The sequence below is a fragment of the Mobula hypostoma genome, chromosome 8 (assembly GCF_963921235.1).
Source record: "Mobula hypostoma chromosome 8, sMobHyp1.1, whole genome shotgun sequence".
In the NCBI taxonomy this organism is placed as follows: domain Eukaryota; kingdom Metazoa; phylum Chordata; class Chondrichthyes; order Myliobatiformes; family Myliobatidae; genus Mobula; species Mobula hypostoma.
This window is the reverse complement of record NC_086104.1, coordinates 39791503-39805400: the sequence shown is the minus strand read 5'-3', so window position 1 is coordinate 39805400 and position 13898 is coordinate 39791503. Positions and strand designations below refer to the sequence as shown.

Sequence of the window (13898 nt, the reverse complement as noted above, 5' to 3'; positions counted from 1 at the left end):
GGCCAGCTCTTTAAGTCAGCAAAGCGATTAGAAACTTTTGCTTTTGGACGTCTTTGTCACACTTTCTTTTTGTTGCGTATTATTTGTGCTTTGCCTATACAGCTAATGAGATATTTTCTGCACAATGAAAGAATAATTAAAATCAGCAATTCAAGATACTAAGGAATCACTGAGTTCATCTGATCAAGTTGTGCTAATGGTAGCTTGTCTCTCAGATGTCTGTGTATTTCTCTGCTCATTACCAACCCAGGTCCCACAGTGAGCTAGAGATCCTGCTTCTTCTTTGGATTTCAGTCAGCCAGAATCCACCTGCCACTCAGTTAGCCAGTGTGCTGGCAAATGTGGGTTGCAGCATTTCCTTTCTCCAGCTGCGCAGTCAGAAACTGGATGGGGAGAAAGTTGCCAACACCTCCACAGGTCCAGCCATCAAATGAATTGATGACTGCAGGTTGGGCCGTATCTGCTGACCAGTGGTTCTGTAAGGGTAAATGTCAGGAAAATATTTTGCAGTGTCCAAAATAAGAGAAAGTGCAATAGAAAATGCAGGGTGAAATTTCATCCAGAGAATTGTTAGTTTGTGAACTCACTATGGCAACATGTGGTTGAACCAACCAGTATTTATGCCTTTGTGGGGAAGCTAGATAAACATGCTGAAAAAAGCAACTGAGGATTATGCTGATGGAGTGAGATAAAATAAGGTGGCCACAACCTCGTCTGGTGTAAATTTTATGAAAATAAAATACAAATGTCACATTTTGAAAATCTAGTAATTGTACATCACTGCAATATCACCAGTAATTGTCTCTGTTGCTCTATAGAATAATTTTGATTAAACAATTTAACATATTGCTTTTCTGGTGTTTTTTTGGTTTCCTTTTTGCAGCTCTATGGATTCTGCTACCAGGATAGTAATCACATTGCTGACACATTAACCACTATTACAGAGCTTGGATCCCCTTTGGAGATGATTCAGCTTTTACAGACTTCATGGGAGGAGAGATTTCGAGTAAGTAATGATTATCTTTGGAGCCTTGAGTGCAAGGAAGTTGTGGGGGAGGGAAGGGATGAAAAGTGCACCAAAGCAGAGAAAGTAAGTTTTTCAGCTGCCAAAGAACTTTGTTTCCAGGACATGTTTTTTTTTCTTTTAGAATTTTGAATAGTGTTTGATCAACATGCATGTCTTTTCAAATCTTACAATTAGTTGGGGAACTGTTGGTCAAATCAAACCAATTTTCATTTGATTAGGCATAATTAAATAATTTATTTTTCCCTTTTTAAAAAATAAATTCTAGGCTTAACATTTGAAACACTACAATATTTCAAATATGGATAATGTGCTTCCTTGCAGTTTGAGGGAGAAGTTAAAATCAGATGTAACAGTATCACAGCGGAGTAGAGGTAACTACAGAGGCATGAGAGAGGAGCCGGTCAAAGTTGATTAGAAGGGGACACTGGCAGGGATGATGGCAGAGCAGCAATGCTCTGGAGTTTCTGGGAACAATTTGAAAGGTGCAGGATCAGTTCATCCCAAAGAAGAAGAAACTTTTTCTAAAGGGGGGATGAGGCAACTGGGGTTGACAAAGGAAGTCAGAGACAGAATAAAAGCATAAAAAGGGGACTACATATAGCAATAAAAATAATGTAAGTTAGAGGATTGAGAAGCTTTTAAAAGCCAACAGAAGCTACTGAAAAGCAGTAAGGAGAATAAAGATGAAAAATGACAGTAAGCTAGCCAAAAATATAAAGGAGGAATCCAAAAGATTTTTCAGATATATGAAAGATAAAAGAGAACCAAAGGTGGGCATTGGACCGTTGGGAAATGTTGCTGGAGAGGTAGTAATGGGAAACAAAGAAATGGTGACCGTCTTCATTATAGAAGACACTAGCAACAGGCCAGAACTTTGAAAGATTCAGGGGGCTGAAGTTGGTGTAGTCACTATTGGTAAGGAGAGAGTGTTTGGGAAGCTGAATGCTCTGAAGGTAGGTAAGTCACCTGCACCAGATGGTCTAGACCCCAGCATTCTGAAAGAGGTAGCTGAAGAGATTGTGGAGGTATTAGTAATGATCTTTCAAGTATCACTAGATTCTGGAATGGTTCTGGAGGACTGGAAAATGTCACTCCACTCTTTAAGAAGGAAGAGAGGCAGAAGTAAGGAAATTGTAGGCTAGTTATCCTGACCTCAGTGGTAGGGACAATGTTGAAGTCCATTATTAAGGATGTGGTTTTGGGGTACTTGAGGGCACCTGATAAACTGGGTTGAAGTTAGCATGGCTTCCTTAAGGGAAAAGCTGGCCAGACAAATCTGTTGGAATTCTTTGAGGAAATAATAAGCAAGCTGGACAAAGGAGTCGGTGGCTGTTGTTTACTTGAATTTTCAGTAGGGCTTCGACAAGGTGCCACACATGAGGCTGCTAACCAGGATAAGAGTCGACGGAATTATGGGAAGATGTTAACACTGGCTGACTGGTAGGAAGCAAAGAGTGGGAATAAACATTTCACAGTATATGTTAATGATCTGGATGACAGAATTTAAGGCTTTGAGGCCAAGTTTGTAGATGATACGAAAATAGGTGGTGGGACCTGTACTGTTGACAAAGAAAGGAGCCTGTGGAATGACTTGGATAGATTAGGAGAATGGGCAAAGAAGTTGCAGATGGAATGCAGCATAGAAGAGTGTATGGTCGTGCACTTCGGTAGAAAGAGTAAAGGCGTAAAGTATTTGCTAAATGGGGAGGAAATTCAAAAATCGGGTGTAAAGGGACTTGGGAGTCCTTATGCAGGATTCCCTGAATGCTAACATGCAGTCTGAGTAGGGAGTAAGGAAGGCAAATGCAATGTTAACATTCATTTTGAGAGGACTAAAATGTAATGGCAATGATGTAATGAGGCTTTATAAATATATTTGGAATATTGCGAGCGGTTCTGGGCTGCATATCTGAGGAACAACGTTCTAGTATTGGAGAGGGTGAAGAGGCGGTTTACAAGAATGATCCTGGAATGAAAAGGTTAACGTACTAGGGTATTTTGATGGCTCTGGGCCTGTACTCGATGAAGTTTAGAGGAATGAGGGAGAATCTCATTGAAACCTACTGAATATTAATAGCCTGCATAGAGTGATAATGGAGAGGACGTTTTCAATAGCGGAAGAGTCTCGGACCAGAGGGCACAGTCTCAGAATAGAAGGATGTCCCTTTAGAACAGATGAGCAGGAATTTCTTTAGTCAGAGGATGGCAAAGGCCGTAGACAGTTGTGAAGGCCAAGTGATTGAGTAAATTTAAAGCGGAGGTTGAAGTTGACTGTTCGTTGATTAGTAAGGGCGTCAAAGGTTACGGGGAGAAGGTAGGAGAATGGGGTTGAGAGGAAAAATAAATCTGCCATGATCTGGCAGAGCAGAGGGGCTGAATGGTCTAATTTTTTTTCCTGTGTCTTGTCTTTCTCCGGGTACCTTGTCATAAGTGTATTTTTGTTCAAATAGTTTCATTTGATGTTGGAGACTCTGAAACCTGAATGTTGTGGGGGGAAAAGATTCACCATATGGATCAGGCTCAGATGCACCACTTGGTTTAGGAAGAGACATGATATAATGTTACACATTCCATTTAATTTATCATAACTAATTCTCTCTAAAGTCATTTATCAGTACGTCTAAGCCATTTTGTTTCCAAACTAGTTTTTAGACTTCAGGAAAAACCAGGATAAGTTTAATTTGCCCTCTTTCTTTGGGGGTGGGGGTAAGAAAAGATTATTTTCATTATTCACATAAGTCTCTTGTACTCCCTGTCAGGTGGTCGCTTTCATTCATTATACTACAGACAACTATTTAAACCGTCGGTGGTAGGATTCTGCCCTCCATCTGGGAGGGAGGGAGAGTTCAGTGATGGAGGAAACACCGGCTGGGGAAAGGGGTATCCCTTTATCAACTGTATCTGCTCCAGCAAACCTTCTTTCTGTGACACCAGGATTATTTGGCTTTTTGGTAGACCTTAAAAGAGGGGGGGGGGAATGGGGAGGGGGAAACACCGTCATTGTATTCAGTAAATCACTGAATCAGAATCGGATTTATAATCACCGGCATGTGTCATGAAATTTGTGAATTTAGCAGCAGCAGTTCAATGCAATATATAATATAGAAGAAAAAAACAAAATAAAAATAATAAAAAATAAATCAATTTCAGTATACATATTAAATAGATTAAAAATCGTGCAAAAACCAGAAATAATATTTATTTTAAAAAGTGAGGTAGCGTTCAATGTCCATTTAGGAATTGGATGGCAGAGGGGAAGAAGCTGTTCCTGAGTCGCTGAGTGTGTGCCTTCAGGCTTCTGTACCTCATACCTAATGGTAACAGTGAGAAAAGGGCATGTCCTGGGTGCCGGAGGTCCTTAGTAATGGGTGTTGCCTTTCTGAGACACTGCTCCTTGAAGGTGTCCTGGGTACTTTGCAGGCTAGTACCCAGGATGCCGCTGACTAAATTTACATCCCTCTGCAGCTTACCAGATTAGTGAATTTTCTTTCCCATCAGAGTACTGCATTAAAACTGCCTACTTCTTTAATATATTAAGTTCTCAGGAAATGTTAAATAAAGTGAAATTAAAGATACTGAACAAAGCAAAGGGCTGATACTTAAACCTGCAGCACTGTCTTGAATTGGCCTGCATGTCTAAGTTCTTGTGTTTAGTGTAAACAAAGTGAACTTTTCTTTGCGTAGTGTTATATTTCACTGAATGTTTGGAGATAGCATCTGATAGGAAAGTGTGATGTAAATGCATTGTATGATACAGCACTGTTATTAAAAAAAAACAGCTCAGGTGCAATTTACAGTCTCTGTAGAACTACCATTTTCATCAGGGCTCCTGTATTAGGGAGAAGAGAACTTAGTCGGCCTTGCTGCTTTCAATCATTGTCCAATGCAGATTTGTAGGCTTCATGGAATAGGATTTGGCTAAATGTCCTATATAATTGATTCACATGTTGATAGTATTTTGTAGACAGCTTCAAAAAACAGTGGCCTAGGGGTTCCTAGCCTAGTGATTGCTACATAGGAGATCAATTTCGTTGCCTGTGCATATGATATGCCTATGGGCTGGGGGTGTCTGGACATGCACAATGATGCCAATTGGTACAGAATATACATTCCGATGGCATCCTCATGAAGTTCAGTTGTACATGGGTGCTCCGGGGAGCAGGGTTCCAAATGGCTTGAAGTGCTGCTGAATGGAGATAATTCTGACCTGGTTCATGACCATGTGACTCCTGGATCATCTTAAAAATAGAAGCCCCTTTGGTTTTCGACGTGTCCCACACTCGAACAAACATTTCCCAAGCCCCGTTCTCCCACCTTGCTGTGTATCGTTGTTTGATACGTCAGACATATCACCTCTTCCTTTCCTTGCACCCAAATGCTCTTGACACTTGCCCCTCCCACCTTGATTCAACTCTTGAGATCCCATTTCTCCTCCTACTGAGTCATTTTCTTTAGCAGCCTCCACACCGCCACCCCCCCCCGCCCCCGTAGTTCTGGACCCTTCTCCACTGGCCAAGAACAAGAATTTGCAGTCTGATTCCTGTCTCTGTTAATTACACAGTGGAAGAGTGGTTTAGAGGGATATGGACAGGAAGACTAGCTCAGGTGGGCTACTTTGTTGGCATGGGTAAGCTGGGCTGAAGGGCCTGTTTCTGTGCTGTATTTGATGACCAGTTTCAGGGGAATTCATTCCTTACGAGTATGTTTAATGGAGAATAGCTGAAGGCATATTTCATTGAGCTGTGTCATTTTGGAGTTTTACTTTAAAGCTGAAGAAATTGTGTGACTGTACTTTGTGCTACTTTCATCGCAGATATGTTTGAGCTTGATACGCTTATTGCACTATTTGGCCCATTCTCCTCTTGGCTCAGTAACGCTGCTAGATTTCCGCCCTCGCCAATTTGTCATCGTTGATGGTGAACTCAAAGTGACGGACTTGGACGACGCCAGCATCAATGAAACACCGTGCTCGAGGAACAGTGATTGTTTTATGGAGTTTCCTGCCCGAAATTTCACCTTAACCTGCTCGTTGGAAGGCATATGTCAAAGGATGAATGAAAAGCGCAATCTCTACAATGCCTATAGGTAATTGCTTCTTTCACTGCTGAACGAGCCAGTGAGCTCAGATTGCAACCACCATCATTGCCAGAAACAGAATATTTGTCAGTTTCATCACTATGAAAAATTGCTTTGAAACTGCATTCCACTTTGTAAAGGACTTGTGTAATTGACAACATTTTGTGGTTCTCAGAAGGGATAATATGTCCAAACATGATATACTTTATGTTTGTTATGACAAGGGAAGCAAAGCAATGAATGGTGAAGTTTGCAATGGTTTCCAATGTTTTTTTTTCACAGTTCTCTCATATTCTACTCAAATAATATTCAGATAAATGCACCGATAGGTTCACCTTAATCCATTCAGTTCCTTTCAGTATAACACTGTCAACATAGAACATTCTGTACATCCAGTGGCAGACCATTTTTGAGAGGAATATTCTTGAGAGGATGTTGTACAACAAAAACTAGCTCTATGAGATCCTAGATCTCTAGAATTTCAGTAAAGGTGACGATGAGTGAGGACCTCTGAATGATTAGTCATTTATTTCTGCTGGAGAGGACATGTAGAGTCTCTGTTCATCACGTGCTACAGGATGCCTGTGGTGTCATCCAGAGCACTTGTATTTCTGCCATTGATATGTGTTTGTCTTTAACGTTTACAGTTGTCAGTAATATAAATGAGAATTCACAAGCTTCCATTTGATGTTTCTGAACAATCTGGGTGTAAAATGAATCAAATATTAAATTATGCACTGCTTAAGTGGCAATGCTATGTCATAATATAATGGCCATGAGCAATTTGTAATCTCTCAGCAGTCTTAAACTCAATGACAGAAATGTGAGTGCACCATCAACGGTAGCACAGGTATTAAAACAGAACCCATGTGTCTTCTCCAGTGAAAGTTAATGATTAATAATTCAGTTGGAAACATCATTGACAGGAAGGGAGTATTGTTGGTGTCTTGACAAATATTCATCTTTCAGGCAGTAACTAAAACAAATGATCTGGTGGTATATTTAACTATGTTTTGCAATTTAATTAGCTTGCAGTGCACAAACTCATTGCTTATACTATAACAGGGACTATGAATATCAAGTATTTAATCAGTTGTGAAGTGCATTACAATGTTTTTGGGTTATGAAAGACACTGTAAAATGCAATTTTTTCCCCTCTAATATAAGTTTTTCTGTTGGAATCTTTGCATGGTACTATTATATCTGTTCAGTGAAAGGCAGAGTTAAACACCAGTCCTTTTCACTTACTAGTTCTCTAGTCTTATTGTGACATTAGTAAGACTAGTTTTCAACTCCTATTCATCTACCTGTTCTGAACTAGAAGTTGGATGGTCAGCTCCTGAAAATAGACCAGCTTAACCGAACAATTCTCCAGAACAGACAGTAAACAAGCATGCACTGTCCATCCATCTGAAATGTGGGATGCTGCTTGAGCAGGGAAACCTTACCTGGAAATTCAAGTGCATGATCTTTTCTGTTCAATGTTAACCAGCTGAAAATTGATTTGCTTTTTTGGAAGTGACACAATGGTTGTTATTTTATGTTTGTTTTCCAGTGGAAATGAAAGTTGAGTGTTTTCTATTATAGTGACTGATTCACAATGGCACGTTAAAAATCCACACTTGTTTTCTTTCTCCTACTAATCTTTTGCAATATAATCATGTGAGTGTTGTCCCAGCTTTGCTTGCTTTGTAATTTAGTAAAGTTCAAAATTGAAAATATTATGAGAAATTCACGTCATTGTCAAGTGAAAGAATGATGGTGAATGGTAGCCAGTTTTACCCCACCCAGATGTCTTCACTGGACAGTGTTAGTTAGAAAAATACTGTCTGGAAACATGCCTGGTTGATTGCGTACAGCTCAGTTTCAGTGATGTAAAGAGACTTCAATGGAAAAACTTTTAGAGAGGGATATATAACAAGTGTGGTTACTGAGTATAGTTGCATTTCCACACTGCCACCTTCAGAGGATGTACGGAGCTGCTTAGTCAAATATTGAAGCATTTGGACACAAGAATGATCATCCCTTGTCCAACCCAATCGCTTTTCCTTTCTGTTTTCTTTGTAGCACTCATTTAGCACCTTTTCAAAATGTTGAATTTCTTCCTCGATAACTCTAGCCTCAGTCACACACATAAAATTAGTATCCTCTTTGGCAGCAGTCCTAATCCAACAATTAATTGGTACATGCTTGTAAACAGGTTGTGTAACTGAGCTGAGATTGCTTCAAAATAAAGAGAAATCACAAATAGGAATGGAGAAAAAATAGATCTCTTACCTTTTCAAATATACCTAATGTGTCTCAATACTCTCTGTTGCAGGTTTTTCTTTACCTATCTCTTGCCACACAGTGCCCCATCGAGTCTACGATCATTACTGGATAACGTAGTGAATGCTACGGGTATGGTATTTTAAAAAAAATATTGCAACTGACTTCAATCAATTAAAAGTGTACTTTTAGAAATATTTTAAAAATATTAGACTCCTGTCCTTGCAAAAGAGTAAAAGGTGCAATTTTCATCAGCTTAAACATTTTAATCTTGCCCTTACAGTAAACTACGTCAGTTATGTTTAATTAATTTATACTTAATTGCATAAACTGAATGTATTCTTTTGCATTTCTAACTTGGCCGCCTAATTGGATGTCCGAGGATATTGACAATAACTTCCATTCATTTATTATTGTTAATGCAGGAAAAAGTGTTTCAAAAGTTTCACTGAGCCATGATGAAAATATCAGTACCAAAGGATGAATTAGAAAGCATGCCCTAAAAAAGGACGAAAATGTACTTTAAGGGGGTTTGTTTTTAAGGAGGAAAATCAGTGACAGAATTAGGAAGGAAATTCAAACCTGAGTCTTGGTTTCCTGAACGAATTTTGAAGTAAAACTTTGTACAGGCATTTGGGTACAGAAGAAATGGGAATGTGGGACTAACCAGATCTGAAAGACCAAAGGAAGTTCCATATACATGTAGGTAGGGCAAGGCTAGCACAAATTAAGCACGAATCTGAGGTATTGAGGTCCTGTGGTCATTATATATCAGGGAGCATGTTGTTTATGTCAGAGGTTAAGAACAATAGCTGTCTGACTGAGAAACCTGCTTGTGTATTTAGTGGAACTGTTCCAAGTGGGGAGTTACGAATATAATTTTTATGGAAAGTGGAATTCACCAGATGGAAATTAATAATTATTTGAAAATTAAAGTGCTTCATTGTATTGTATAGTTTTGCTGAATTTCTTTGCAGGATGAACAAGCACAGAACTGTGAGAGCTGAACTTCCTGCATTGGAAACTTTGGTTTGTAATATTGATTCCATTTCTCACATTTCAAAAACCTTTGCCTTCAGCAGAAACTTTATACAATTAAGAAGAAAGTGTAGCTTGCAAAATGGATTGTTATATGGCAAACTGTCTTCACAGGAGACATTCTACAAAGGATTGCTTCCATTGTTTGAAGGATTAAAACAGAATTTGAGATTCGTACCTCTGAGTATCCAACCAGTGCTATTCATGTTGTGTTCTGAACAAACAAGGGTTTCCATTTGTAGTTCAAAAGAATTTGCGTGTACAAGAAACTTACACAGGAACTAAATAAACTGCAGTGCATTGCATTTAGAGGATCATAATGTATATATTATTGGAAATAAAACTTATTTGCATTGGTGAGATATACACAGAAAATTACATTCCTTATGAGACAAATGTTTGCAGAATAAATATTTGACAAAACTTTAATAATTTCAACGATCCACACAACTGTTGCCTACAAAGAACAAAGCTCTACAAGCTTATGTCTCAGGTAAATACCATTTAACACACTGCAGGTGGGAACTATGGGATTTATTAATCCATAAAACTTTGGTCCTGCTTTATGATTTTTAAAAATAGCTAGTTATCACCATTCATGCTCATTCAACTTGGTTTTATCCCTGAAATATTAAGTAACTAAAATGTATAACCTGCTACCTGAATTCAGTTTTTGAAAGACGGAACAGTAAATGGATCTGGGGATTAGTGCCTTGGTATTTCAAACAATACTCACTGCAAAGCAGGTCCATTCATGGTTTGTTGTTTTGCAATGTAACCATCAATGAATCTTGTCATTAACGTCTCCACCTCCTGCTGCGTGATGTCCTAAGAAAAAAACCCAAAGATTTAAAGCAGTTATTCCTCTGGCATAGGCACTGACGCTTGTCTGTCTGGCAGAGAAAATTAATTGTTAAAGTAATCATCCGGTTTTCAGCCAGGTGGACAGCAGGATGAGCTATTATGGTGGTAGTCTAGCAAAATGTTTTCTTCATTACTTATCCTACCTCAAAAGCACCATGGTTGGTTGATTCAGCAATGGATCACAGTTGGGATAGTTTAGACCCCTGCCTCCCCTTGTACCCCTGGCTGAAAGATGGGCTTGTGTATTCCAACTGCAACATGAGAAACAGCATGGGACCAGGGCTTCTTCCTGTAGATTTTCATAATTATGAATAAATAGCAGCATTGCAGGGTGAACTGCTCTCCCATTCTGTTTGCTCGCAACACAACAGCTGTAGAACAATCAATTGGCATTCTGAGGATGCAGTTCTGCCAAGTACATTCCATTTGTCACTAATTGTTAAAGCTCATTACAGACAAAGCAGTCAGAGAAGCAAGATTTTAACTGTTGTGGTTGCCAAAAGCATCTTCTGTTTCTGACTTTGTTATTACTCTAGAGTATGGTTTTGAAAATTGTTGGCGTTATTATGCATGGCTACTTCCAATAATCTTTGTTTATTCCACTTCACATATTTTTGCATGACCTGGTCAAATGCAATGTTGCATTTAGGGAAAAAGGATAACGTGGGAGCTAATCATCCAATCTTCTATTGCCTTGCTGTCGCTCTTCTGTTGAGAGTGCCTACATTCTGTGGGTCCTAGTTCAGATCAGGAACCTCGAGTCTTGGAGGTTACAGAAATTGCTTCCTATCTCATTCTGTGCCATTGGACAGAACTGAAGATCAGGGTTCTACCTATTTGCTTAAATTTGGGAGCTTTGCCTGTCAGCCAACTTGACTGGAAGTTGCCTATCACCCTTCCTAAAATTAAAAGTGACTGAAAGCACTGCCATAGATAATCAGGTTTGGGATATTCTGAAGGTGCCAATATGGCATGCAAACACATATTTGCCTTTCTGTAGACAAATAGCCTATAACACAGTAACAAGAGGAGTGAGAAAGCAAGTAATGAAATTTAGAGTAATGGTTAAATGACATTTATGTTTGGATTTGTAAAGTTTCAGGTTGTTGGGTTTGGAGGAAGAGACAATGGTTAGTATTTCACAGCTGAAGTGAAAGGACTGGAGTTAGAACCTCCACTAGAACTGTTAGTGAGAAGAAAAGGAGAAAGCTGGTTGTGAAGTGGAAGGTAGTTATGTGCTCAAGTGATTGAAACAGCAAGAAAGCATTTGACAGAAAGATGTTTGTTTTAACAGGGGAGTTGCGCTGGGGCATTGAAGAGACATTGGCTCAGCTTGAGGAAGTCCTGTACCTATTCAAGAGTGGATTATATCTGCAGAATGTCACAAGAAGCAAAACCTCTGGTAAGATGGCCTCAGATACTTTAACTGCTGTGTTTCCTATGTTTGAGCTCCAGGTTAAATAGAGGGGGCAGGGGGACTTTTATTCATTGCAGATTGTCTCATTGATCGAAATATTCAAAGCACTATGATGAAAGAGTCTGTGGTTTGAGCTGTATGGAGGCAGAGTATAAAGGAAAATAATTATAAAGTAATGGCCACATATTTTAACCCTGGTATGTGTTTAGATGGGGCTACCTTGCATGTATGTTCTGTTCTCTGCTGTTGATAACTTTAACTTTTATCATATGGCAGCTTATTAAAATAGTTCTTTTTGATTGTTGCTTTGAAAATAAATAACAGCTTAAAGCTTTTGTGGTTTTATTTCTTTCTTAGTGCCAAATTACATATTATAATCTAGCGGTCCTCAGGAGAAATTTTCTTCTTGTATATTTGCCATTGGGGGTGGTGGTGGGTGGGGAAGGTCTAGATGCTGGATTGGTACCACTTTCTTGTCTGTGCATGAAACAGCTTGCTAGTTGACACTAATTCAGCATAAAAACTGCCAGGAAAGGAATCTGGCCTAAAAGTTCAACCCAGCTGGTAACAAATAAATGCATTGTGTCGGACCAGCAGAGCTTTGCACCCCACTTCCAACTAGACTGAATTTCTCAGCATTGCCTCTTCCCAGTGAGAGGGAGAAGAATGCGAGTTGGTCTTCTCCAATCTACTAAGCCTAAAACAATGTACTGTGTGCCATAAATTGGACAAGTTGCCCTTCTCTTTCAGTCCCTTAAAATAAGCCTCTGATAATAGACAAATACACCATTTTTCAAAACTGCATGTGACATCTTTCATAACTTCCTACAGTACTCTGCAGATTTTGAAATGTAAGCATCAAAGCCAGTTTATGCACAGTAAAGTCTCACTTGGCATGATAATCGAGGTAAACATTCTTCTTGTAGTCCCGTGTAATCCTTTGTACCCAGTGGAGAGGGTAAGCAGCACATTGCTTTGATTTCTCTGAATACAGATCCATAATTTGTTCAATGTGGTGTCACGGGTAGATGGGGTTGTAAAGACTGCTTTTTGCACAATGGCCTTCATAAATCAAAGTCCTGAGTACAGGAGTTGGGATGTTATGTTGAAGTTGTGTAAGACATTGGTGAGGCCAAATTTGTAGTTCTGTGTGCAATTCTGATCACCTCCCTACAAGAAAGGTATTAATAAGATTTGAAGGTATACAGAGGAAATTTGCAGGATGTTGCCATGACTTGAGGACCTGAGTTATAGGGAAAGGTTGAATAGGCTAGGTCTTTATCTCTGGAGCATCGTAGAAGGACGAGAGATTTGACAGAGGCATATAAAATTGAGAGGTATAGCTAAGGTAAATGCAAACAGTCATTTTCCATAGAGGTTGGGTGAGACTAGAACTAGAAGTCATAGATTAAGGGTGTAAGTGTGGAACAAGCTTCCAGCAGAAGTGGTGGATGAAGATTCAATTGCAATATTTAAGAGAAATTTGGATAAGTACGTGGATGAGAGGGATATGGAGAGCTATGGTCTGCATTTGGATGGGACTAGGCTGAATAACAGTTTGGCCTGGATAACATCTGAGATGCACTGCTCTATTACTCTAAGAGAAATGGCATCCCCATTTTTTTTTTTTTTTGCAGCTTTGGGGTACTGTTGACATTTTGCATTGACTCCTTGCAGTGGGATTTGAACCCATAACCTCTGATAGAGGAAAGAATGATAGCTATCATTGCACTACAAACTCAGCCATCCTAAAATTGGGAAGAATGGGTGAAGCTTGTATTTTTGCATGTGATGTTCAAGGGATCACTGCAAACTGCTTATAAAATAGAAATAAAAGCTTTAACTTTTTATTTTAATGTGTCTAGTAAAAGACAAGGTCCTACTGGGCTCACTGGAGACTGTTCTGTTGCTGGTTTGTTCACTTTGTCATGCAGTCCTGAATTAGAAGGCAACTCTCCTAGCTGCAGCAGTACCACACTGATTTCCTGTCTGCCTGATCATCAGATGCAGTTGGTCATCACTCTGGGATCCACTTCACTTTTTAAATGAGGCACAAAGGCAAATTGGCATTTGCCTGCAAATACCGACTGTTATAACTGTGACTGAAGCTACCAGAGAAACACTGAAGCTGGAGATATGGAAGTCATTGCAATAAGCAGGGATTTTTCTGGGAACTCCTGCAGAAGAGTCTCTCAAGTTCAAAAGTAC

General features: G+C 39.3%; 1 protein-coding gene across 1 annotated transcript in view; it reads left to right on the top strand.

Moving 5' to 3' along the window:
* pkdcca (protein kinase domain containing, cytoplasmic a) overlaps positions 1–13898 on the top strand; it is a 58678-nt gene that overhangs the window by 14380 nt on the left and 30400 nt on the right. Inside the window, exons 2-5 of the mRNA XM_063055694.1 lie at positions 884–1006; positions 5841–6112; positions 8424–8503; positions 11568–11675. Coding sequence (XP_062911764.1) covers positions 884–1006; positions 5841–6112; positions 8424–8503; positions 11568–11675 — 583 coding nt within the window. The remainder of the gene's footprint in view (positions 1–883; positions 1007–5840; positions 6113–8423; positions 8504–11567; positions 11676–13898) is intronic.